Source organism: Hyla sarda, chromosome 6, assembly GCF_029499605.1.
Source record: "Hyla sarda isolate aHylSar1 chromosome 6, aHylSar1.hap1, whole genome shotgun sequence".
Classification (NCBI taxonomy): domain Eukaryota; kingdom Metazoa; phylum Chordata; class Amphibia; order Anura; family Hylidae; genus Hyla; species Hyla sarda.
This window is the reverse complement of record NC_079194.1, coordinates 181,250,476-181,278,015: the sequence shown is the minus strand read 5'-3', so window position 1 is coordinate 181,278,015 and position 27,540 is coordinate 181,250,476. Positions and strand designations below refer to the sequence as shown.

Sequence of the window (27,540 nt, the reverse complement as noted above, 5' to 3'; positions counted from 1 at the left end):
AGGGGCGTAGCTCAGTGCTGTGTTCGTCCTCGCGCTCCCCCTGCTGTGTCTTATTGTGTACTGCAAGCTGCGTCCTCCAGGGGTGTGAAGGGAGATCTCCGAACCTAAGGGGCGTGGCTTAATTATCTCCTGCAGACGTGCGCCTTCGGGCTCTGCCCTCGCTCCTCCCCGCTGTAGGAGCGTAAGAGCTGCGGGGAGGAGCGGTTCGGTTTTTGCATGGGCAGGGAACCGGAGGAAGGCCGCTCCTGGACGGGGAGGCCTTACAGTGACAGGCCGGACATGCCGAGGTGAGCCCGGGTGTCATGGAGAATGAGTGACCGCTAGAGTGTTTACAGCCATGGAGAGGGTGTAATGGAGTGATCTGCGGGCACCGGGAATCTGTATGACAGATACAGCAGCACTGCTCATCTATGGCCACTCGTATGATATACATGAGGTGTGTGATGTAACTATTCTACATAGAAGCTGCACTAGTGTTATATATTCGATCAGTCTGCTGAATTTGATATAGTGGTGGTATTGGCTGTTTAGACCCATAAAAACACACACACACACACACACACACACACACACACACACACACACACACACACACACACACACAGCTTATAGTTTGTTACACTGTATTAGCGTAGGTGCAAATGGGAAGATTTATCAAAACCTGTCCAGAGGAAAAGGTGCTCATAGCAACCAATCAGATGGCTTCTTTCACTTTTGCAAAGGCCTCTGAAAAATGAAAGAAGCAATCTGGTTGCTATGGGCAACTGCACAGGTTTTAATAAATCTCCCCCAAAATGTATTAGAGTGGCGCCCAGGCTATTTTCTATCTGGTGCAACTGTAGCAAACCCTCAGATGTGAGAAGTATGAGGTCTGTTTCGTTGTTCAGCACCTAAATGTAAACATGAAAGGTTTTTCTTTTCAGCGACAGAAACCTTTTCATTAAGGGGAATGTGTCCTTAGAAAATTGACCTATTGTTTATATCGTGTTTTTATATTAAACAGATCTTAAAGCATTTTTGGTGTGTTTTTTTTAATTTATTTTCTCCCTTTCTTATCATCTCTATATTATAAAACAATCCTACAATCTTTTAGTTCAGTCTGACCACTGCCAAACCAAACAATAGGCTGACACTTACTGTTCTCTACATAACTCTCCTCACTGTGGAAGGTGTATAGATAAGATGGGATCTGACCATTTACGATAAGTGGTGAACACAGCTCAGCCTCCCCCCCCCCCCCCCGACCCAGCATGTCTTGAACACTCTTCCACAAAAGTGTATAGGGTCAGCTCTAGGCCATTGTGCCTATGTACATGGGAGTTTCCGTAACTCTCTGTGAACGGCTCTCCTATAGAGTTATATGGAGGGGGGGGGGGGTAGGCTGCAGCTTCGTGTGGGTTGTGTGGGAGTTGTATAGCTCTGCTCCCGGGAGAGTCAGGACCCCTTACAAGAGATCGTAGGAGACCCATTGTATAGCGGATACGTTTTTCCCCCTGATATCCCTCCTTTTAAATGCAGCTTTGGCAAGATAACTGGCTTTTTTTTTTTCTCCCGGTGGCCCCGATGGCCGTCAACGTGTGACAACGGTAGAGTGAAAGAGTCCTAAGGTATACCTATAGGCTCGCAAGTAGTGCTGTCTGCAGTATACTAAACAGTCTACCGTTCTGTGGAATAGCGCAGGAGCCTGCACCTTCATGTACAGCAAGTAGGCATAAGCTCCAATGTAAACCCACTGATGGATACTTCTACCTTATCCTAGCCTATAAAAGGTTAAAAGATGTAGACTTGTTTCTGTCTGCCCTATATGCTGCTTGACTTACTAGCCCCCAGATATCTCATCTCGGCATTGTCTGTCTGTTCAGCCAATCAATGGCCGGAGTGGTTTCCTGCCTCAGTCAATGATTGGTTGAGGAGGTGGTCACTGCTAAGACCAGTCTGTCACAAAAAGTGGAGGCCAGGGCGCTCAGTTGGAAGAGCTGGGCCACTTTCTGGAGATTACAGGGGAGCCTAAAGGTTGGTATCCACTCCCCCCCCCCCCCCCCCCCCACGATCAGACATTAATAACTGGATAACCCCTTTAGGGTGCGGTCACACATACAGGATACTGCACAGATTTGATGCGCAGGATTTGTAACTGCAGATTAGAAGCTGTGCTCAGTCATTTAGTTTACATTGAAATCTGCAGCAGAATCCTGTGCATCAAATCCTGCACATCAATGTGTGAACGTACCCTTAACCTCTTCCTCCCTGTGGTCAGGGAGAAGGACTTAGGAGGAATGTGGGGGCTCTGAAACCTTGTTCTAGTGATGAGACATTTATTTCCCATCCTGTGGATGAATAAGAAATGCCATTTGTAGGAAAACCCCTGTAAGGCTATGGTTACATGGTGGAATTCAGCAGAGATATTCAGCTCAGAAAGTCTGCTGCAGCATTGATTTCAATGGGATTCTGCTGCATCGTGCATGCAGCGGAATTTCTGATTTTGGCATCTGCGGAAAGAAAGAATCCTCTAAATTGTTTCTGTGGATTCCGCTCGGTAATGCTTTGCTATCTATGGAGACATTTCTGAGCGGTGAACACTAGGGATGTAAGAAAAAATCGATTCGCGCGATTATTACGATTTTTTTCCCCCTTGCCGATACTTTTAGTGATGTGGAATTTGTATCTCCTGACGCCCGGAACAGCATGTCCCGGGCATCAGGAGTTAAAAGTTCCACATTTTGTCAGCGGGATCTGACGCGGCATCGCTCTGGGTGTATGGAGCGGGCTCCGACTCGTGCCTGCTCCATACTCTGCGGCCCCTGGCTGATTTCAGTAGCCGGGGGCTGCTAATGCATCACTGCCGCTAATATCCAGCATGCGGTGCTCTGCAGTATGTATGGAGCGGGCTCCCGACTCGTGCCCGCTCCATACTCTGCAGCCCCCGGCTGTTCTCAGTAACCGGGGGTCGCCGCTAATAGCCAGCAATAGCTGGCTATTAAAGGGGTAGTCCAGTGGTGAAAAACTTATCCCCTATCCTAAGGATAGGGGATAAGTTTGAGATTGCAGGGGGTCCGACCGCTGGGGCCCCTGCGATCTCTCTGTACAGGGGCCAGGCTCTCCGGCCAGATATCGGGTGTCGACCACCACACGAAGCGGCGGCTGACACGCCCTCTCAATACATCGCTATGGCAGAGCCGGAGATTCGGCTCTGCCATAGAGTTGTATTGAGGGGGCGTGTCAGCCGCCGCTTCGTGCGGGGGTCGACACGCCCCCTTCGCGCGGGCTGCCGGGACCCCGTACAGGAGATCGCGGGGGACCCCAGCGGTCGGACCCCCCGCGATCTGTAACTTATCCCCTATCCTTTTGATAGGGGATAAGTTGTTCACCACGTGTTCACTACTGGACTACTCCTTTAACCCTTTAGATCGCCGCTGTCAAAGCTGACAGCGGCATCTAAAAGGATCTGTGAATGCTCCCTGGTGAGCTAGTGGGGTGGATTGCCCCCCCCCCCCCGCAGCGCCATCGTGGGCGATCCACTGTGGAGGTAGCGGAGGGCTTACCTCTGCTTCCCTGCTCTCAGTGGCTCTGTCATTGATAGAGCCTGGCTTGACTAGGCTCTATTAATGGATCGCAGATCAATGGAGTTCAATAGAACTCTATTCATCTGTCTTAGGAATCTAATGATTCCTCCTAAAATTCTTATAACGAGTATAAAAAAATAAAATAAAAAAAGTTTTAATAAAAGTGTAAAAGACATTGTTTTTTAGACAGAATCGGGATATATCGCGATGTATCGTCACCTAGACGGTATCGCGATATATCGGGATATATCGAATCGCCACACTGGTATCGCGATTCGAATCGCCAAATTATTGGCGATTCACACCCCTAGTGAACACAGCCTAAGCTTCCTCATCCTTTACTCCGAGATTTTATTTAATTTTTTTTAGATGAAGAAGCAGACTAATATTACAAAGGTTTTACAATAGCTGAGGTGTGTTGATAGGGATAGTACATTATTTTAGCAGCTGCAGAACCTCTTCACTATCAAAGGTGTATCAAAGGAAGTCGACAACTGCAGTGACTGACATGATCATTCTTTGTAGGGACCTTGAATGTCATTTATTGTGTGTGGGGCTTATCTGTGGGGTATGTGGGCGATCTGTGCAGTATTGTGTGAGCTGTCTATGGAGACTAATCCTCGCTGTCGTCAGCCTTAGACCAGTCGTCTGCTGATTCCGTGAAATGTTGTCCCACAATGTGCTGATCTTACTCCTGTTATCTGCTGATACATTAAGAGGGTATTCTCCATTTAAATGTTTGCTGTATAATATTCTCTTACTATGCTTATATGCCTTCCAAAGTGATGCAGGCGTATGTAGACTGGAGTCTTATCCAGTAGAGGGGGCTGTAATCAGTAATGTATATATGATGCATGATCCTATAAGACAGTGTTTCCCAACCAGGGTGCCTCCAGCTGTTGCAAAACTACAACTCCCAGCATGCCCGAACAGCCAAAGGCTGTCCGGGCATGCTGGGAGCTGTAGTTTTGCAATAGCTGGAGGCACCCTGGTTGGGAAACACTGCTATAAGATGTATGTATAGGGTATGTCCTGGTGTAATGGTTGCTATTTTTCAGGTATTGCTTACTGTCTTGCAGTGTGACTGGATATGGAATACAATGACAAGCTGGCCAGGTTCCGTCAGGGTCATCTCAACCCTTTTAACAAGACAAGAGAGGAAGAAAGTCCACAGGACAGAGAGCAAGAGTCTTCCAAGGGTTAGTATTTTTAGACTGAGATGATGTTTTATTAATAAGATTTTGACTTTCTCCAATATAAACCAGCATAAATCTAATGGCCAGCGCCTTATGTCAATTCAATTGTTTCTTGGATATATCTATGTCTGAGAATTGAGAAAGTTGGGTGACAGGAGTTGGTGCCGGATAACATCCGGCATGAAATCATCTTCCAATCCCTATCAATCTTCTTCCCTCCTGCACTTCCTCTTCTTTATTTTCAGCATTTCATCAAATGACTCCACTCTTTCTACCTCACCACCTCCATTTATGATCTTACTCCCTTACATCCCATCCAGTCTGTCTCCCTACCTGTCATTACTCGCCTAGCTGAAATATGTAACATCTCGCCTATCTCGGAAAAGTTTATTTAAATGCATTACAAAATAAGTCTTTGTTAAAGAGGCACTGTCATTGTGAAAAACTTTTTATATATTGTAGTACTACTGATAAGGTGACTTTTTTAAATATACATTTATTTAAAATGTCAATTTTACTAAAAAATCTAAAATGAAAAAAGCCACCACTAGGGATAATATGTCTTTATGCAGACAGACTACTCTGTATTTTGCAGCATACTGGATACCGGCCGTGAAGCATATTTGTATCCAGTATAGGTGATCACCATTGCACCATTACAGCCTTCAGCTGCTCCTAAACTACAACTCCCATGATGGGAATTGTTGTTTTACAACAGCTGGGGGAGCACAATCTTGGTAAAACTCTGTTTTAGAGCTGTGTGTTCTCCAGCTCTTGCAAAACTATAGACAAAGGGTGTGTGGGCATGCTGGGAGTTGTAGTTTTGCAACAGGTAAAGGCAACACTGCTGTAACACAGTGCTTTATAAAAATTGCAGCTCCAGCAAAACTACAACTCCCTGCATGCTTGAATAGCCAAAGCTTTCTCTGACTCCTGAATGACAAAGAAGCTGATCAGACATTCAGGAGTCTGTGAAAGCTGAATGACACACATAGTGAAAGCTATGTTGATTAGCATCCAGCTTTACTAGGAACAGATAGAAAATGTATGCATAAAAACTACTGTGCAGGGATTTGCAGACAGCCAGGTTGCTCCCAGACTCTGAGCAGATGAGTGATCACAGTGAGGGAGAGGGACGGACACGCCCCTTCAGAAGGAAAGAACAAAAAGCAAGTGAGCAACATATAAATGCAATTTGTTAGGGATATATAGGTCCTAGACACATAAAAACGATATGTACCTGATCAGGATTAGGTACCGAGGAACATATCGCACACACATATATATAATTTTTTTTTTCTTTTGCACTATGACAGGTACGCTTTAAGCCTTTAAAAAACCTAGCAATGCATTATGTCAGGAAAACTGTAAAGGAAAGATGGATAGTGCCCCCCCTACCCTTCACGAATCAGCGTTTCCTACAGTTAGGACTGTTCCATTATGCCCCTATCTACCCAAAGGGCAACAGCAGGCTTGAGGTAGTTTGGGACAATTCACACAGCTGTTTAGATTTAGATTTTTTTTATTTTATTTTGCAGCTAAAAGATGCCGGTCCTAGTGACAACTTTAATACAGTGTGTGGGGCTTTTATACACCATCATAAAACACATAATACAACATTCATAGTATGGTTAACAATGCTTTTAGTACCATTTCAACGTAAAGTCATTGCAAGGGTCAGCAACACAGGTTGATAAAATGCCAAGGGCTGGTGAGATACTTGCCCCTCCTTATTTATGTAAGAATTGGGGGGCTCAGCTGAAATGATTCATGAACTGGGAGCAAACAGTGTATACTATACAATATCCATGGAAAACAACACCACACACTGTATGGTAAATGCACACCCAAACAATAACTCAATGATGATGAAAAAAATCTATAATTTTATTAATGTAGCCATCACATACATAACAGATATTTTAAAAATAATTAAAGGTGTCCTATACAAGAGACACCACAAACTAAACTGGAGGAGGCCAGACGCTTTCCCTCCTGGAGCACGGATAATATTACAATATACCGGTCAAAATCCACAGTACATGGTATCAGGAATACCTGGCCCTGCCCCTCCTTAGACACCCCCCCCCCCCCCCTTCCCCATGTTGGCAGGATCTCATAGATTCACAGCTCTTATAGAGTTTCTGTGAATCCGTACACCACTCATTCTATTCTCCGAGAAATGCCAATGAATGTGATAGCTTTGGCACCTTTGTGTTAGAAGAGATTGGGGTTTAAGCACCCAGACCATCCCCAATTAAAACTTTTGACATCTCACTATGACATGTCATAAGTTTGTGCTGCACTTCCCATTACATCTTTTGCCATCATTGTCTATATCTGTGCACTTAGTTCTGCTAATGATCTAAGACTAAATTCCTCCTTACTCTCAACCCCCTACTGTTCTCTGCAACACTATTCTGATGCTGTGCCAGATCTATGGAGTATGTTACCCCAAACAGATTAATTCCAAACATCCACAGTTTTAAGCTTGTCCTAAAAGCAGATATTTTAAGTTAGGCCTACCACATTCCCTCTTCTATTTCTCCAATGTTTACCCCCTTTATTCAGCAGTATCCCTCACACTCATTGTCCCTTTATGCACCTTTTATCTGTACATGCAAATATACTTGCTGTATGACTATCGTATGCAGCTTTAATTCTTCAATCTATATACAGTGCATAATGAAAGTATTCGGCCCCCTTGAACTTTTTGACCTTTTGCCACATTTCAGGCTTCAAACATAAAGATATAAAACTGTAATTTTTTTGTGAAGAATCAACAGCAAGTGGGACACAATCATGAAGTGGAACGAAATTTATTGGATATTTCAAACTTTGTTAACAAATAAAAAACTGAAAAATTGGGCGTGCAAAACTATTCAGCCCCTTTTACTTTCAGTGCAGCAAACTCTCTCCAGAAGTTCAGTGCGGATCTCTGAATGATCCAATGTTGACCTAAATGACTAATGATGATAAATAGAATCCACCTGTGTGTAATCAAGTCTCCGTATAAATGCACCTGCACTGTGATAGTCTCAGAGGTCCGTTTAAAGCGCAGAAAGCATCATGAAGAACAAGGAACACACCAGGCAGGTCCGAGATACTGTTTTGGAGAAGTTTAAAGCCATATTTGGATACAAAAAGATTTCCCAAGCTTTAAACATCCCAAGGAGCACTGTGCAAGCGATAATATTGAAATGGAAGGAATATCAGACCACTGCAAATCTACGAAGACCTGGCCGTCCCTCTAAACTTTCAGCTCATACAAGGAGAAGACTGATCAGAGATGCAGCCAAGAGGCCCGTGATCACTCTGGATGAACTGCAGAGATCTACATCTGAGGTGGGAGACTGTCCGTAGGACAACAATCAGTCGTATACTGCACAAATCTGGCCTTTATGGAAGAGTGGCAAAAAGAAAGCCATTTCTTAAAGATATCCTTAAAAAGTGTTGTTTAAAGTTTGCCACAAGCCACCTGGGAGACACACCAAACATGTGGAAGAAGGTGCTCTGGTCAAATGAAACCAAAATCAAACTTTTTGGTAACAATGCAAAACGTCATGTTTGGCGTAAAAGCAACACAGCTCATTACCTTGAATACACCATCCCCACTGTCAAACATGGTGGTGGCAGCATCATGGTTTGGGCCTGCTTTTCTTCAGCAGGGACAGGGAAGATGGTTAAAATTGAGGGGAAGATGCATGGAGCCAAATACAGGACCATTCTGGGAGAAAACCTGATGGAGTCTGCAAAAGACCTGAGACTGGGATGGAGATTTGTCTTCCAACAAGACAATGATCCAAAACATTAAAGGTTATCCAGGAAAAAACTTTTTTTTAATATATATATCAACTGGTTACATAGTTACATAGTTACATAGTTAGTACGGTCGAAAAAAGACATATGTCCATCAAGTTCAACCAGGGAATTAAGGGGTAGGGGTGTGGAGAGCACTTAATAGAGTAAATTACTTCTATTAAAAAATCTTAATCCTTTCAGTACTTATCAGCTGTTGAAGTTGAATTGTTCTTTTCTGTCTAAGTGCTCTCTGACATGTGTCTCGGGAACCGCCCAGTTTAGAAGCAAATCCCCATAGCAAACCTCTTCTATTCTGTGCAGTTCCCGAGACAAGCAGAGATGTCAGCAGAGAGCACTGTTGCCAGACAGAAAAGAATAACTCAACTTCAGCAGCTGATAATTATTGAAAGGATTAAGATTTTTTTATAGAAGTAATTTACAAATCTGTTTAACTTTCTGGAGCCAGTTGATATAAAAAAAAAAAAAAGTTTTTTCCTGGAATACCCTTTAAGTAAAATCTACGATGGAATGGTTCACAAATAAACATATCCAGGTGTTAGAATGGCCAAGTCAAAGTCCAGACCTGAATCCAATCGAGAATCTGTGGAAAGAATTGAAAACTGCTGTTCACAAATGCTCTCCATCCAACCTCACTGAGCTCCAGCTGTTTTGCAAGGAGGAATGGGCAAAAATTTCAGTCTCTCCATGTGCAAAACTGATATACCCCAAGCGACTTATAGCAAAAGGAGGCGCTACAAAGTATTAACTTAAGGGGGCTGAATAATTTTGCACGCCCAATTTTTCAGTTTTTTATTTAACAAAGTTTGAAATATCCAATAAATTTCGTTCCACTTCATGATTGTGTCCCACTTATTGTTGATTCTTCACAAAAAATTACAGTTTTATATCTTTATGTTTGAAGCCTGAAATGTGGCAAAAGGTCACTATGCACTGGAAAAGATGGCTGCACCATTGTACAAAACAAGTACTTGCCTCTTGTCTCACCCACATTTCTTTTAAGATTGTAGGCTCTTTTGAGAATAGCCCTTACTCCCTTGTTTAAATGAAAACATATATAACAACTGCATAATTGTGTGAAAGTTACCCTTCACAGGTGGGACTAGGGGATTTAAGTGCTGTCACTGCTGTAATTGAGCCTCTGGAAGTCCCCTCCATGGTGCACCGTAATTTCTTATTCTCACCATTTTAGGGGCAGAACTAGAGCTCTGAGCGGTTTGCCAGCAGGACTCATACATGCATGCTGCATGCCCTTTCCCTTGTCTGGCCAATCACAGTACAGCACCCACTCCTCTCTGCAATGCCATGACATAATGTTGGAGAAAGTGCACTGAACTGAACAGGCTGGTACTATGGTGCTGATGATTTACACAGTATTTTACTATAGATGGCAGGTGGAGGGAGAAGCGATTTCTGATGCACTGCCTTTTCAAGTTGCTATATGAGCAGACGTGAATAAAACAGTAGCATTGCAAGAAAGAGGTTACACTAAGCACTAAACTGCTGCTAAAGACAAGCCTACTGACTAAAAGGAGGGGGAGATGGAGATCAGATACAGTAGGCAGCGCTGTGTAAATACAGGACAGCATGGAAGGAGTTACCTTAAGCATTGAACTGCGGAGATAAGAGCAAAGCCCGGATTTGCTTGTGCTCAGAGCCTCTGGAGTAATTTACACAATTGCTAAGAATTTCGTAGGTTATCAAATGGAGGGAAGCTGTTTAAAAGTATAGTGATAATTTAAGTAGTTTGCTACTCTGTAACATGTTCTTAAAGTGTGCTGCAAAGTGTGTTACATAGTAGCATAGTTTGTAAGGTTGAAAAAAAGACAAGAGTCCATAGAGTACAACTTAAAACCCTACAGTGTTGATTTAGAGCAGTGCTTCTCAATTATTTTCTGTCATGCCCCCCCTATGAAGAAGAAAACATTTTGCGCGACTGTAAATAGTATCATTTGTCTATAAAATTGTTATAAGTACACCTCTGCATAACACTGTATCCTTATTAATGTATATGGGGCTCTGTACACTGAGGGCAAGCGGGGCTCTGTACACTGAGGGCAAGCGGGGCTCTGTACACTGAGGGCAAGCGGGGGTCTGTACACTGAGGGCAAGCGGGGCTCTGTACACTGAGGGCAAGCGGGGCTCTGTACACTGAGGGCAAGCGGGGCTCTGTACACTGAGGGCAAGCGGGGCTCTGTACACTGAGGGCAAGCGGGGCTCTGTACACTGAGGGCAAGCGGGGCTCTGTACACTGAGGGCAAGCGGGGCTCTGTACACTGAGGGCAAGCGGGGCTCTGTACACTGAGGGCAAGCGGGGCTCTGTACACTGAGGGCAAGCGGGGCTCTGTACGAGAGAGAGCAGGGCGGCGGGCGCACTGCTCGGTGGCACATTGAACTCCGACATGGTGGGCTGCTGCGCTTAGACGTGAGGTCACGTCACCCCGGTGACGTGACCTCACGTCTGAACATAGCAGCGTGCCACGCCGGAGTTCAAAGCGCCTCTCCCAGGCAGCCACACTGACAACCCAGGGCCGTAAGTAAAATCCAGCCGTAGAGTTGCAAGGCAACAGACGCCGTGTGGGACGCCGCTTGCGAGTGAGTCGGGGCCCCCCTTTACGGAGCCCCGCGCCCCCCCTATTTGAGAAGCACTGATTTAGAGGAAGGCAATTACCCCTTGACAGAGGAAAAAATAAATCCCTGAATCAGCGTTCTAGCCCGATAAATCTAGTATCTATAACCTCTGTTATTACACTCTAGAAAAACATCCAAGCCCCCCCCATGAACTTGTTTAAGTCAGACATTACAACATCATGTGGCCGAGCATTGTTGGTGATGTTTTCTTTATTCACTTACACAACGCCAGCCTATCTTGCATCACTGTACAGCATGCAGTCCCTGCCTTTTCTGGAGTTCACAATGTAAATATTATATTTAATGCACCTTTACCATTCAGTATCCTATATTAGCGTGGTTACCAATTTTTTTTTTACCCTCCTTAGGTTTGACACCATTTTTTTTCTTTTTCAGAATCTCCACCAGGATCTCCTCTACGTGTACCAGAATTCCAGTGCCCTGAGCGAGTGATGGATTTGGGTGTATCAGAAGATCACTTTTCCAGGCCGGTGGTGAGCAGAAATTTTAATACTGCATTATAATAGGTGCAGCAACATAAACATTATGTGCAACTTCATTGCAGAGGAGTGTCACAAAATGGCACTTAATAGTTTCATATTTTTGTCCATTTCATGTGCTGTTAGTGACTTTTGTGCTTTCCTATGGCCAACATGTTACTCATCAACATTCCAAGGAAAGCTTAGAAAGTTGTTTATATTTTTATTTATTGAAATCTTAGCATCAATAGGTTACGAAACTTCCCTACAATGGTGATTACTCCATAATCTGTAATTGTAGTTGCACAATGTTCAATACATAAAACCAGTAGTTTTGAATAACAAAATGTTCTTACCAAAATTTTAATTTTGAAAAGGCCCCTTAGGTACAATCCCACACAGACAGGTTAATTAGCAATAAATCAATTAAAGAGTAGCTCCCACCATCCTATATTTTTTTTTTCTGTCCCTGCCTAATGCCCATCTATCCCTAACCACCTCCCTGCCTCTTACATTTTTTTTTTTTTTTTTTACTATATTAAAAATCCCTTTGTCTGCCTGGTAGTGTGCTCACTTACCAGGCAGACTTCCCCAGCAGGCACGACGTCACTGATGCCTGCTGGGGCCGACCCTTCCACCCTTAGTTCATCTATACAGGACATGATTGTTTTCCTAAACAGTGTACCTCCAGCTTTGTTGACACTGGTGGTGAAACAACTGGTGGCACTCTGTGTTGAAAACAATCTATCTTTTGTTACGGCGCAACCCCCCTCTCTCACAAACAACTCCCTATAAGGCCGCGGTGCAACCCGCTCCCCCTATCCCATACAACTCCCTAGAAGACCTCAGATCAGACCTACCCATGTACAGGACAGGCAGCGCAGCACTGAGATTCAGTGCGCGCTGCCTCGCGTATATGTCGGGAGGCGGGGCCGGCGCACGAGGCCAGGGAGCCAATGCGCACAAGACCCAGCTTTCACAGCGCTCCCTCCCGCCGGTCTGATTGACAGGCAGGGAGCGAGCGCAGGCTGAATTAATTAGGACCAATTGCCCGCCCAGCATCGGTCCAAATTCAAGCGTGACGTCACGCCAGCCTTCAGCCGGCCACTAGGAGGGAGACCCCTAGTGGCCGGTTTTCAAATGTAAAATGAAACCATTTTAATTTAAAAAAATGAAACTATATTAGAGATATGTTGTAGTATATAAGTACTGCAACATATATATAAAAAAAAAAAAAAAAAAAAAAAAGTTGGTGACAGTGCCCATTTAAGCCCTTAGGCTGTGTTCACACATTGTGTTACCACATTGCGGTGCCTCTGCATTTTTGCCATGATTTACTGAAATTGTGGTAAAAATTAAAAATGTTTCCATGATTTTAGCAATTGCTGTAAAGCTTGCACTAATCACTGTAAAAAATGCATACTTTTTATTGTGATTTTTGTTGGGTGTGGCAAAAAACTGTCCTACGCTCCACACCTTCATCCCGGAGCACCAGGACTGGGACAGCCTCCACTGGCCCTTCAGGGGATGTGGTAGCCTGCTTGCTCAGTTTAGAGGAATCCCCAGCCCTTCCTCCAGCCTTATCAGGGTGACTCTGATCAATGGGATCAGCTGCGCCAACGCAAAACAAAATTTTTGTTTTTTGGGGAGAGGCCACTACAATGTCCGCAGCCTCTGCAACTACTTTTGTGACAACATCACCCCCCCCCCCCCCTTCTTTCCACAGGGGAGCGAACTACAGCCCCAGAGTCTGCGTCTGCTCACCGATGAGCTGTCCACTGTCTGGCCTTTTGGCCGATGCCTTCCCTGCTTCTTCCCTGTTGCTGGAAACAGGGATGGAGCTTAGCGCCCTTTTGATATCTGCACTTTCCCTACATGTTTGTACAGAGTCCACCACAGGACACAGGTTATATTGGGTAACAGGGCTCACACAATGAGCTTACCCTGCACCCCGCTCTGGGGTTACTTTGGCTTGGTCTTTTTTTCTTCTTCTTACTCCCAGGTGCCTCCTCTGGGGGTTAATTTCTAAATACAAGGTTTTAAGGGTACACTGGGTATTGCAGCGTTCTATTCTAGGCCATCAGCACCCCTCCCTGGTTGCTTTTGTCTCTCTCCTCCACTGTGTTGGCAGAATTGCAGCCAGGTGATGCTGCTGTGCAGGAAGCCCTCTGTACTGAGCTTGCTGGTCTTGCTGCAGGCTACCAGGTGGGTCTGACTGTTGGTCTTCATCCATCTCCTCCACATCATCCACCTGGCTCTCAGGTTGCAGCCTCATCAACCTTCTCTCTGTTATCAGCTATCTATCTGAAACTGTCATCATTTTGCAGCTTTTGTTTGAATGGACCACTTAGCTCCCATATCACAGCTTTCCTCTCCTCCTAAGCATTGATTTCAGCCATTATTCTTTTAATCTGTGTCTGCCTCTCTGCCTTTTTTGTTTTGGGGCCTCATTGGCCCTGGCACGGGCACATTGCAGTTTCTCCTGGAGTCTCCTGACCGCTTTACTAGTGTCTTCATACTCACAGAGGTGGCTTGTGACCCAGGAGCCATAGGTGGAAATAGACTCCTGGGCCCTCCCCAATCTCTCACTGAGGTCTGTTTCACCTCTGTGAGCCCTGTGTTTTCCTCCAGAAGAACTGTGCTTACCGCTGGCAGCACTCAGCTTGTCTGAGGTAACTTTCTCCTTACTGGAAACCTTGTGGTTTCTTGCTTCATTGGGGAAGTTGGGGCCACATTGCTGCTACTCCTGGTCGAAAGTCTCACCCCCAAGTCGTCTGGTCTACAGGCTGCATGCTGGACTCTCCTGCTTCCCTGTGACCTACTTTGGGGAACAGCAGCCTGGGCCTTGCCTTCCTCACTCATGCCTGGAAACCCACTCCCTCCCTGGGGAGAAGTAGGCCCCTGCTGAAAAGAAGCTTCCTTGAAGCTCAGGAGACACAGCACACATTGCTTCAGCAGAACAATACCACACCCAAAGTTAATTGGAGCTGCACCCCAGAGCTGCACGCACTATTCTGCTGGTGGAGTCACAGTGTATGTACATTACATATCTTGTACTGATTCTGAGTTACATCCTGTATTAGGGTACGTTCACACGGGTGGATTACCTGCAAATTATCCTCAGCAAGTTGATTTGCTAAGAAAAAACTGCTGTGAAAAACTCAGGGTTTTTCATGGGGGCAGCAGCTTTACAACCCAAATGGTCAGTATGGAACAGCAGCCTAACAAACCACAGGTTGGTATAAGAGTGAAAGGTATAGGAATAGACCTGACCATGACAAGCATGGTAATATTAGTGTATAACAACCCACATGCAGCAACATCCAATAAGTAGGTGTGTGTCAATGAGCCTGCTGTGTGAGCCGGGGGCGTGTCACAGAGCCCTAGTGCACAGAGCCCTGTATTTTGTTCTAGACGAGACACATAGACAATAGCTGCAGGGACAAGACAGCATTTGGTTCACCCAAAAATATACACAGTAATGTATATTACAAATATTCATATAATGTGATTATCTACATTATATAAAACGTTTCGCTATATAAAATAGTTTTGCTATTGACCGTGCCCATTTAAGGAGCAGAACGCTTTTAGACTAATTAACAGAGACCACTCCCTGTATAAAGTGTGCACGCCTTAAGCCTGGAGCCCACTCAACCAGTTGTCAGACCCAGCAGGCTATTACCCTTACATTGCCAATGCAGAATTAGCAGCCTCTTAACCAGCCTGTATGACAGGAGATAGGGGAGCTACTTGCACAAAGGCGCCCCTCGCAAGCAAGCTAGGGTAAAACAAAGAAATCTCCTGTCGACAGAGGGAACCTTAGTAGGGAAAAAAAACATAAAGCGTTAGTGTCATCTGTCAAAAGTTTAGACTGCATCAGGTCTCAGTCCTGAGACCTGCTGGGATCATCAGAAATAGTGGCTGAAGTGAGCGGCGGTGCTTTGCACTCCCCAGCCATCTGCTCTATCCAACTCTTTCACTCCATAGACTAATGCGGTAAAAGAGTCCAATTTGATTGAAAGCAAGAAAGTGAAGTGCACTCTGCCTCACACTTTACCCAGCTATTACTCACGATCACAGGGGGTCTAAGGACTGAACTACTGCAATCTAAACTTTTGACATGTCTTGGTGACAAGTTTTTACAATGATGCTAAGGCTTAAAGTGCTAATAAACTGTCACTGATTATACCAAAGGGGCTTTAACCCATTTGTGCTGCCGTAGGACAATTTGGAAACTGGGTTTTATGGCCGACACACGTGACAGGTGTAATTATCTTCTGTTTGGTCAAAGGGCCTCTTTCTGGCGTCTGACATCCAGCAGTTGAGACAGGCAATTGAAGAGTGTAAGCAGGTGATCCTTGAGCTGCCCGAACAATCGGACAAGCAGAAGGACGCAGTGGTCAGACTCATTCATCTTCGACTCAAGCTGCAAGAACTAAAGGTAGGATACATTTTTGTGCTTCTTGTTCTTTGAACAGCTACATGAAAGATTCTCACTTTTATTTAAAGGATCCACCGCTACTGAAAGAGAGGCATCCTGGAGGCAACAGGGCTTGGACGGGGGTTTAGAAGCCATGACCGGTGGTTTTGTGAGAATAAGCACTTCTTCCGGTCTGAGTGAGGCCGGAAGAAGTGCTCATTAGCACGAAACCACCGGTCGTTGCCTCTGAGCCCCTGTCCAAGCCCCGATGCCTCCCTTTCAGTAGCGGTGGATTGTGGTGAGTGCAGGATTCACTTCTATGTTACTACTGTGACATATATATTACTGCTATGCTAAGATACAATTCTTTGAAGTTAGAGGCCTCAAAGCCTAAAACTTAATTTCTATAAGATTTTGATGCAAACATTTTCTCTTTTGATCTATAATGTGCTGTGTGGATTCAAAATTGTATCTATGACAATGTTCTCACATATATATACACACATCTTTCATTATTAAGCCAGGAATTAAGTAGATGGTGTTGGTTTGGATCCACATAAAAACTACATGACAAAACAGTACTTTGAAATCAGAAGGCAACATGTTATCAGAATATGGCTTTGTTCACACGTAATATTTTGGTCAGTATTTAAGCCATCCAAAACCAGGAGTGGGTCTAAAGTAGAGAAAAAGGTACAATCTTTCTATTATATTAATTTTTTCTCTGTGTCAGTTCCCCACTTGGTTTTGGTAAACTACTGACCAATCGTGAGCTTCAAATTGAGGACCACATACTGACTAAAATACTACATGTAGCCCCATCTATAACCTAAAGATATTCAATACAATGTTAATTAAAGGATAATTTTAGAATTTTCTTCTGGTATGTCTTTCTAAGACTGGATCCCTCCTCCCTAGTAAGTTAGAATGAGGTAAAGATCTTTTAGTCCAATTATAGAATTACTATACTGTGCCATACAATGTCCCAAGATCTTCCCTCAGAAGGCATCATCCCAGTTTGCCACATAATCTGATGTGTCGATTGGCTGATTCTCCCCCACCCATGGCTAGTTCTCTGTAAGGTAATAGTCTTTGGTGAAATGGTTGTCCTGAAGAAGTGATCTTTCTGCTGCAGTACTTGGTTCACATAACCATTTTATTTCTATTATTCAGGATCCACATGAGGATGAGCCTAATATGCGGATTATATTGGAACATAGACTCTACAAGGAGAAGAGTAAAAGTGTAAAACAAGTGTGTGATAAGTGCAGCACATTTATTTGGGGCTTGATCCAGACTTGGTATACATGTACAGGTGAGAGACTTCACATTGTACACAGAGCCCAGTTTTACTGTATGTCCATTTATAGTAGTGTTCTGGTTGCTTCTCGAACTTCTAGTTTTTCAAACATGTTTGAATTGAAATCATGGCTCCAACAAGTTCAGGGTTCCCATGTCTGCACAGTTTTTAATATTGGATTTCTTAAAGTACTGTGTTGGAGGAAAACTTATCCAAAGGATATAGAAGAAGTGTCTGATTGCAGGGGATTCCGACCACTGCTCACCCCCACCCCTGTGTTCTCCTGCTGGCACCCTGGCTCTCCCCAGGAATGTATCTCTATGGGAGAGCCAGGGATACAGCGATAGGGAATAAAGAGCCCTAGTTGTCATGTTGAATGTGTTCTGCGCTGTCTTGTGCTATAGACAAATCAACAGATAGTACCCTATATTGTGTGCAGACAATGCCATTCACACAAGAATCCAATAGAGCTTCTCTCCTAATGTGATGTCTATTTCATGACCATAATTGCTTAGTTTAGCTCTAACGGAGATATGAATATATTCGCTCTGAATATAGGTTATTGATGCACGTGTAACTAATGATAGAGCCAGCAAACGTTAGTGCATAAAGAACTGATTTACTTTGTGCAGGTCATATTTTCTAGTACACTTATCCAGACCACTGTTCACATTTTTTTCAGGTTGTTACTATCGTTGTCATAGCAAATGTCTGAACCTCATTACCAAACCCTGCGTGAGGTCAAAGGTTAGTCATCAGTCTGAGTATGAGTTAACCATTTGTCCAGAGGCTGGACTGGACAGCCAAGATTATCGTTGTGCGGAGTGCAGGGCACCCATCTCTTTACGTAAGTATAGAGCAAAAATACATACAGTACTAGCCTGATTTCTGTTCTGTCATAGTGAATGCATTGCTCTGCATCTGATGGTAGTTATAGTAGCTGGGAATTACATACTCCATTTATTTTTTTACTATTGGAAGGAGGAATGGTTTAAAGTGCCAGACACTACAAATTCATGAATACTGTAAACATGATTCACATGCTTTGCTGCTCATGTATTTCCTCACGCAATGACTGATTCAACACTACAGCCATAGCATGTAATCACTACTAACTAAAGAGTTTAGAATAGTTTCTGTGCCTGTTATAAGTGATCCACCTTTTCTTTGGACCACAAAGCCCCTCGTTTCCGATCCATCAAGAAAATAATTGCTACTGATTGCCCATATCATTAGGAATGTTAAAGGTGTTCTACGGTGGAAAACTTTAAATAATTTTTTTTTTTTTTTTATCAACTGGTGCCAGAAAATTAAACAGATTTGTAAATTAATTCTATTAAAAAATCTTAATCCTTCCAGTACTTATTAGCTGAATACTACAGAGGAAATTATTTTCTTTTTGGAACACAATGCTCTCTGCTGACATCTGTCCATTTTAGGAACTGTCCAGAGCAGCATATGTTTGCTATGGGGATTTTCCCCTACTCTGGACAGTTCTTAAAATGAACAGAGATGTCAGCAGAGAGCTCTGGGTTCCTAATAGAAAATAATTTCCTCTGTAGTATTCAGCAGCTAATAAGTAATGAAATTGTTAAGATTTTTTAATAGAAGTAATTTACAAATCTGTTTAACTTTTTGGCACCAGTTGATTTAAAAAAAAAAAAAAGTTTTCCACTGGAGTACCCCTTTAAAAATTAATAAAGGTAGGAAAGGGCAGAGTCTGTGGGGTGTGACGGGCTGATAAGATCTATACGCCTAGGATTATATGTAATGGGATGTTTTATCTTTCCATGTAGTAAACCATACAAAATGTGTGATACTTAGTTTAGTTTTGAGTAAAGGATGCATTTAAAGGAACATTCCGAGCAAAACTAATGTATTGTGGTGCAGGACCTGAGAGGGTAATACACCACTCAAGGGTTCTTTCTGATACTTCTTTGAAGGGTTTATCCAGGCAGAAAAAAAACTACATAGTGGAGGGTGGGAATTTGACTGCTGGGACCTCCACAAACTTCGGAATGGGGACTCTGCTCTATCTGCTGCATGGAATGGCTATGGAAGCGTTGAAGAGGCCCGAAAGCTGATACATGCCATCTGCCAATGCAGTGGGGAGAGCCAGGGTCCCAATCTGGAGATTGCAGGGATTCCCAGCTTTTGGATCCCTTGATAATTACATGCTTCTCCTCTATTCTGTGGATAGGGGGTTATATTTTTTGGCTGGACAACCACTTTTACTCCTTAGTGACCATTCGTTCTTTTTACAGTAGTCATTAAGGCTTCTGTTCAGAAGGCAGAATGTCCTTGCGGAATTCTAGTGTCCGCAGAAAGAACAGTCATGACTATTCTATTTGCAGATTCCACTTGGAAATGCATTGCCATCTCTGAGAGTGCATTTCTGAGTGGTCCTAGCACCCTCCAGATCAGTCAAATGTGCAGAATGTCTGCCCTATTCTAGTTATCCCTTTAAAGGGGTACTCCACTGGCCAGCGTTTGGAAAATTTAGTTCCGAATGATGTGTGCACACGCTGCATCTACCACGCCCCCTCATGATATCAGGCCACACCCCTCAATGAAAGTCTATGGGAGGGGCGTGATGGCCGCCACGGCCCCTTCCATAGACTTGCATTGAGGGGCATGGCCTGATCACATGAGGGGGCGTGGCCGACCCCAGCAGCGTGTGCACACATCATTCGGAACTAAATGTTCCGAACGCTTGCCAGTGGAGTACCCCTTTAAAACTGAGAATCCGAGAAATAACCCCTTACATGCTGCTGTCAATTCATATTAGCCTATAAGGTCCTCTGTCAGGCAAGAGAGAATAGGCTGCCTGTTAATAGTATTATCAGATCCATAACAACCGAAAAGAGAAAAACTTTGACCTTAGAAAAATTGCCTAAAGTGAATCTGTCATTAAGAGGTCAAATCTGTGTCATGCATTTTCCACAAGGCACTAGGCATAAAATAGTATGTAGATGTTCCCATAAAATGTAAGCCAGTAGCATTCTCTTATACCCTATAATCTTACCATACACATAAGATACACTGAACAATCAAACAGCTAAGGCTGGCTTCACACCACAATTTGAGTGTCCGCTGCACAAAGAAACTATTTCAGAAGCTCAAATCGGCTGAAATCGGATCTGTGCACGGACATGTATGGGCCTATTAGCTATTATGGGGCTGGGGGCCTGATCGTAGTCTACAATCTGGTCATTTTCTCAGCATGTCAGATTTTTGACACGGACTGAAAATCGTGGTCAGCCATCAACATCACTATCCCTGCATGATCTGCTATATAGGATGCATTTATTATTGGCTGCAAGTTTCCTGATTTGTACCAGTGAATTCTAACAACTATCTTCCCAAACTCCCTCAAAAATGAGCAGGTTTGTGTTGCCAAAGCTTGCCTGGATTCATTGAGGGGAGATAAGTGGTTGCCATACATATTTAATGTAATCTGCTAGTTAAGCACCTGGCAGTGTAAGTGATACGAGGTTTATTCTTTACTGCTCCCTCCCAGCAATTGGACATATCCCCATGCATGTATACTTAATAGTTTCATATAAAGTGTCCTTTGGTGGCACTACACTCTTTCAGTACAGTAGAGTAGTAATATTTTTATTATTAGCACTAAAATGTAACTATGTAATTATAAAAGGCATAACAAGCCCTCATTAAATATTAATATGGCCTTTACATGCATTTTTGCTTTTCCAGGAGCTGTCCCCAGTGAAGCCCGGCAGTGTGATTATACTGGGCAGTACTACTGCAGCAACTGTCACTGGAATGATCTTGCTGTCATCCCGGCCCGTGTTATACACAACTGGGACTTTGAACCACGCAAGGTAGGCACAGATTACAGCGACACCACCACTTCTATCTTTAAAAATAAATCAACTGGTGGCAGAAAGTTTTATACAGACTTCCCAATGACTTCTATTTAAAAATATCAAGTCTTCCAGGACTTATCAGCCGATGTACTCCCTGGTGAAAGCCCGTGGCAAACTCCTATAGCAAACCTCTCCTGCTTTATACATCTATAAGTCACCTAAACCTAATACAGTGACCACCCCTCCCCCTCGACCTACGATGGCCCCAACATACGATCATTTCAACATGCGATGGCCTCTCAGAGGCCATCACATGTTGAAGGCAGCAACAACATACGATGCTTTTGTATGTCGGGGCCATTGCATAAACGGCTACCTGGCAGCACAGACTACTTCATCTGCCACCGGATAGCCGTTTACGGTGCCCCGTGTGCTTCGGTGATGGTCTCCTACCTGTCCTTGGGGGCTCCGCAGTATCCTCTTCGGGATCCCCTGCATCGTCGGCGCTCTCCATCATCGCCATCCCGTCGCTGCGCACGCCGTCCCGTCATCCAACAGGAGCGGCGTGCGTAACGACGTGATGGCGGCGACGGAGAGAGAAGATGCCGGGGAAGCAGAGGCCTTGCCGGAGCATTGGGGACACCCCGGGGACGCAGCGACAGCGATGGAAGGCGACATCCAGGGCAGCGGTGACAGTCCGGAGCGGCGGGGACAGGGGAGTACAACTTCCTATACCAGTGGTCTTCAATCTGCAGACCTCCAGATGTCGCAAAACTACAACTCCCAGCATGCCCGGACAGCCGTTGGCTGTCCGGGCATGCTGGGTGTTGTAGTTTTGCAACATCTGGAGGTCTGCAGGTTGTAGACCACTGTCCTATATTTAACATTGCACGGATCCCTCAACATGCGATGGTTTCAACAAATAATGGTTAATTTGGAATGGATTACCATCGTATGTTGAGGGACCACTGGAGTGGGAGCAGCCAATAATCTTGTGTGGGGGGGGAAACCCTTTTTATCTCTCCATAAATTTTGAGGGAAAATAGTCCTTTTGCATATTAGACTTGAGCATACGTGTCTTTCAGCCACCAGCTCCCCTCCCCCCCTTCCAACTGTTGTAAACTTGCACATTTATAATGGAGTTAGGAAAGCTGGAAGCTGCTTCATGTATGATCATTCCATACCATAAATCAGACTTATAAATAGTACTATTTTCCCTTTGTGTTGGAGACAGAAATAAGTGAATTTAGACCTAAAGTGCGGTCTCCACCACCAGGTGTCTCGCTGCAGTATGCGGTATCTTGCTCTGATGCTTGGACGTCCAGTGCTGAGGCTACGGGAAATTAACCCTTTGCTGTTTAACTATGTGGAAGAGCTGGTAGAGATTCGGGTAAGAGCTGATCAGACCCTGAGAACTTAGTGTATCTTTTTTCCTATTTCTGGGCATACAGTGCATATAGATAGAATTTATAGAATTTCTCAGGTGATTTGTCTGCTTTTGCAATTTTGTCTGCTCCATAGAAGTTACGTCAGGATATCCTCCTCATGAAGCCATACTTCCTCACTTGCAAAGAGGCAATGGAGGCCCGATTGCTGCTGCAGGTCAGGATGTGATATACCCGGTTACTAACATTAGACTGGTTGTGGGGTTTTTTCTTCTTATCTATGTGTTCTTGATACAGCTCCAGGATCGTCAGCATTTTGTGGAGAACGATGACATGTATTCCCTGCAGGATCTTCTGGATGTTAGCAGTGGACGGCTTGGGGCCTCTCTCACAGACATACACACCATGTTTGCCAAGCACATTAAATTGGACTGTGAGGTGTGTATACCAATAATGTGGAATTTTAATGGAAAACTGGAGGCACATGGTAAAATCTAGCAATTTGTTTGCCAGCTGAAAGGTCTTTCCAATGATGATCCTTAAATGACGACTGGTTTTAGAGCAAATTGATACTGTAGCGGAGTTGTATATCAAGGTTCCTCCTTAGACTTGATATAATAATAATTACTAGACAGCTTTATAGACATTACATTTCTTTCTACTTAACAATGTGTTCTTGATACAGCTTCAATATTTGTCCACCAATGAGGGGTCCAAATGCTGGCACCCCCACAATTACTAGAATAGGGGATTTATTTTCACTGACCAGTACGGCCAGTACTCACTCTATTTTTGTGGCTTCTATGAAGTTATCTGAAGCGGTAAAATACATGCCATTATGTGTGCACAGGGCACTGATGTGCAATAAGGAGTCACAGTATATGGCACTGATGTGCACTATGGAGTCAGACAGTATATGGCACTGATGTGCACTATGGAGTCAGTCAGTATATGGCACCTTAAAGGAAAACTGTCAGCTTTCTTCCCCCGCACTAACCAGTGGTACTGGCTGGTAGTGCGGGGGGTGCCGATCAGTTTGATGCATGCCATGCTCGGATCCGCCACGCTGTTCGGTCCTTTTTCCTTTTAAATATACAGGAGTAATTAGAGTACACATGGCATGCCAATATCTTTGCACAGGGCACTGGTGGGCACTTTATGGAGTACAATCAAGCAGTGTATGATGCAGCCCTGAGGTGGCTGTGTAGTGTAGCTGGTTCTTAAGTTGACTGAAGTCGGAAGTCCTCCTAACCTGAGTGGCGCAGAAGCACATCGGTATCACCGGTATGGTGAACGGTCGGTGACGCTGATGTGCCACTGCACAATTCTCTAACATGTAGATTTTCTAAAATGAGCTGATATTGTTGTGTTCATGATGTAATCTTTACATTTGCAGCGCTGCCAAGCTAAGGGCTTTGTGTGTGAACTATGCAAAGAAGGAGACATTTTATTTCCATTTGATAGCCACACATCTGTCTGCCAGGATTGTGCTGCTGTGTTCCACAGGTGAGGTTTTATACACAATACTATAAGGGGTATGCTAAGTGCTAAACATTGTTCTCACTTTTGGTTATTCTGCATTATTCTGTTTGTCATGTTTACCACAAAAGCCATAGAGAAATGTTCCTATTAGCATCCCTATTCATTTAGATGGGTATTTTCTAGGATGGGAAATTTCAACAGTTGGCTTTATTTATGCTATGTTACATTAGGTCCCATGTTCTTTAAACCCATGTTAGGTCCCATGTTCTATGTTACATTAGGTCCCATGTTCCCTATCCAAAGGATAGCAGATAAAATTCCTGATCTTAGGGCTCCGGCTGCTGGGACCCCTCTGGGATCTCTGTCCAGTCAACCGGCATTATGAATATTATGTTCAGAACGCTGGGTTTGGGCAGCTGTGATTGCAACATCACACCATGCCCCCTCGTGAAGCCATCTGAACCCAACGTTTTGAACATAATGTTCAGAACGCTGGGTGACTGCACAGAGATCGCGGGGTGCCCGAGCAGCCAGACCCCTGCAATCAGGCATCATATCCCCTATCCTTTGGATAGGGAAAGATGCCTCTGGCGGAGTACCCCTTTATCCTTTAGGTTTCATGGCCTCATATCCAACTGCAGCCTCAAGCTGTTTAGTGTCTGCACAATTGAGGATATTTATCAAAACCTGTGCTGAAGAAAAGTTGACCAGTTGGCCATAGCAATCAGATTGCCTCTTTTATTTTTCAGAGGTCTTTTCAAGAAGCAATCTGGTTGGTACGGACAACTGGTCAACTTTTCTCTTTACATTGTATGTAGAGGTAACCTATTGTATAAGCTATATAAATGATACGGTTCTTTTTTGTTGATTTCTGCTTTCTATTGTAGGGACTGCTATTATGACAATTCGACAAGCTGCCCTCGCTGTATGAGGATGAATCTCCGAAAACAGACACAGGAGCCTGCTGAAGATAAATGGCAGCAGTGAGGAAGGCCCCACACATGGCATAACTATGTACAGAGACTTGTATGGTGCGCTGAAGACACAAGTGACATCTACTGTGCCCTGGTACAAGACTTTGGAATGGACCATGGATAAAAACATGTTAAGATGATTTCCTCAGAATCTATGAATCTTATAGACATTCCAGTATGGTAGAAACTGACCATTCTTCTAGAGACCTTACATCTTAATGAGAGACTACGGATATTACTGTATGTAGATCTGATGTGGTGCCTTATTGCTGCAGTATACGTGGTGATCTAGTCCTGTAATTTCCTCTTCTTGCTCTCACCTGCAGGCACTGCCATGGGAAACATCATTGAAAGAAGGTTTATTACCATTCTATAAACCTTTCACAACTTGTGTATATAAATGTACAGTCCCTGGCATCTATAATACTATTATAAGTAGAAGTTTATTGAAATATTTGGTGCCTATTACCACTAAGGTGCTGAGATATTTTTTTTCTTTCTTGCAATTTAGTTTGCATGTTTTAAAATGCCCTATGGGCTTGTACAGGTTTCACTGTTTTCATTACAGTCTGTTTTAATTTAGCTGTATGCAAAAACGTGGTCAACTTCTCTATCGTGTATGCAAAAAAACCCTGGATCCATTAGTCTTTTTTTTTTATACCGTTATTGAAAGCAGAATTTGCTGTATAGCATCCATTACCTTTTTTATACTTTTTTTTTATAAAACATGTGGAACAAACCTTAGGGGTGCGTTCACAAAATGTATAAATTGCAGTTTGTCATTGTTTTCTATAATGTAACTCAATGGGAAACTGATTCTGCTGTATGGCATACAACGGCATCTGTTTTTCAGAATACGTTTTTGCCCACAGGGATGTGATCATATGAAGTTATAAAGTCTCCTGCGTTGCCATGTAAGTAGTCCCCTTGGGCGGGGAGCTATGCTTGCTTGGACCTGTGGATTTGGCCATAGTGACTCCCCCCCCCCCCCCCCCCCTCGGTGTGATTGGCTGCCTATGTCACCCCTCTGTCTGCTTAGGCAGCAGAGTGATGACACAGGCCTTCAACCAGGCCGAGGGGCAGTCACTACAGCCACTGGACTGGACCATGTAAGCATAGCTCCCCGCCCTGGGGACTACTTATGATAACTTCACATCCTCACCATCCCTGGAGGCAAAGATGTCCCCAGGGGATGGTGAGGATAAAGATTTTACCATATCTAACTCGTTGACAAGCATTATATATGGTAAAATCTCATAATTGGTTCCCTTTAAGCTTTTCACACCACTAGACAATGGTGACTGACCATGTTAGTACCACCAGGGCTGAGAGGAATATTTCAAAAACTCTGAACGTCCTCATTCAAATGGCCATATTTTACAAATAGGTCTGTATGGTGCCCTCAAATCAGTTCAGTAGAACTGCAGGAATATACTGTACGACTAGAATGTAGACAGTGAAACGGTGCAGTATGCCCATCTAAATAAGGCCTAACTCTTGGCCCGATCATGGCGAGTTTGACACCTGTTTAGTTCTACATAATTTTTCAGACTCTGGCATTGTATAGAAACTATTCAAGAATTGTAAATACGTGAAACCCACAAAATGAGATACTTAATGGGGGGGAGGGGATGCCAGAATGACATTATTTATTAAAAGAATTATTGCTGTTATTTATCATATTCTACATTAAGTGATTTTTGTCAATAAAATCAATGCTATTCACTTGAACTCTATATCAATTATTTTATTACGGAGACTTTATTCATTAAGGCTATAGATGTAATGATTATTAAAATGATAAAACAAATCTGTTTACATTATTTATGCGCTAAACCATTTATTGCTAAGTAGTAAAGAAGCAACTTTACTACTTAAAGTAAATGGTGTTACTGTAAGGCAGCAACAAGAGCGGGCACAGAGCGCAAAGATGGAGAAACACATGAATACACAACACAAGTCTGAAGAGGTCACCCAAGTTTCCTGTCTAATGGCCAAGGCAAAGATGGGGGTACCTTTTTGTAGAACTTGCCATAGCCATAAGCCTAGGGCTATATGGTGACTTTGGTTGTGCAAAACAAAGTTTGCAGTGTCAGATTGCGTTGTCAAATGTAACTATATGGTGTCATGTTCTGACATACCGTGACTGAATTTTTTTGTTGCAGGTCACAAGTTGCATTGAACTTTGCAACCACTGACCTTAAAGGTATATTCTGGAAGAAAAAAAATATGTTTACAAATCAGCAAGAAAGTTGTACAGAGTTTACAGTTGTAAATCACTCCTTTTTAAAAATCTTAGGCCTTCTAGTACTTATTGGCTGCTGTATGCCCTGGAGTAAGTTGTGTAGTTCTTTCCAGTCTGACCACAGTGCTCTCTGCTGCCAACTCTGTCCGTGTTGGAAACTGTCCGAAGCAGGAGAGGTTTGCTATGGGGATTTGCTTCTGCTCTGGACAGTTC

General features: G+C 43.8%; 1 protein-coding gene across 2 annotated transcripts; it reads left to right on the top strand.

The window, feature by feature from the left end:
* Positions 1-66: 66 nt before the first annotated feature.
* Positions 67-26,813, top strand: DEF8 (differentially expressed in FDCP 8 homolog). 2 transcript variants are annotated; one of them, XM_056525970.1, is made up of 12 exons: positions 67-287; positions 4,643-4,762; positions 11,606-11,703; positions 15,983-16,132; positions 17,285-17,426; positions 18,094-18,258; positions 21,129-21,256; positions 22,518-22,631; positions 22,763-22,843; positions 22,924-23,064; positions 24,023-24,132; positions 24,996-26,813. In XM_056525970.1, the coding sequence occupies exons 2-12, from the start codon at positions 4,654-4,656 to the stop codon at positions 25,093-25,095; spliced, it is 1,338 nt and encodes a 445-aa protein (XP_056381945.1). In that variant the 5' UTR covers positions 67-287; positions 4,643-4,653; the 3' UTR covers positions 25,096-26,813. The 2 variants fall into 2 exon arrangements, with proteins under 2 accessions (XP_056381945.1, XP_056381946.1); XM_056525971.1 differs by having other exon boundaries at positions 67-436.
* The last annotated feature ends 727 nt before the right edge of the window (positions 26,814-27,540 follow it).

What these genes read in the sequence shown, in the direction of transcription:
- DEF8 (XM_056525970.1), top strand. Translation starts at nt 4,654, where the DNA reads ATGGAATACAATGACAAGCTGGCCAGGTTCCGTCAGGGTCATCTCAAC. An exon ending in AGAGCAAGAGTCTTCCAAGG is followed by an intron (nt 4,763 to 11,605) that starts GTTAGTATTTTT and finishes TTTCTTTTTCAG; the next exon opens with AATCTCCACCAGGATCTCCT. An exon ending in ATCACTTTTCCAGGCCGGTG is followed by an intron (nt 11,704 to 15,982) that starts GTGAGCAGAAAT and finishes GTTTGGTCAAAG; the next exon opens with GGCCTCTTTCTGGCGTCTGA.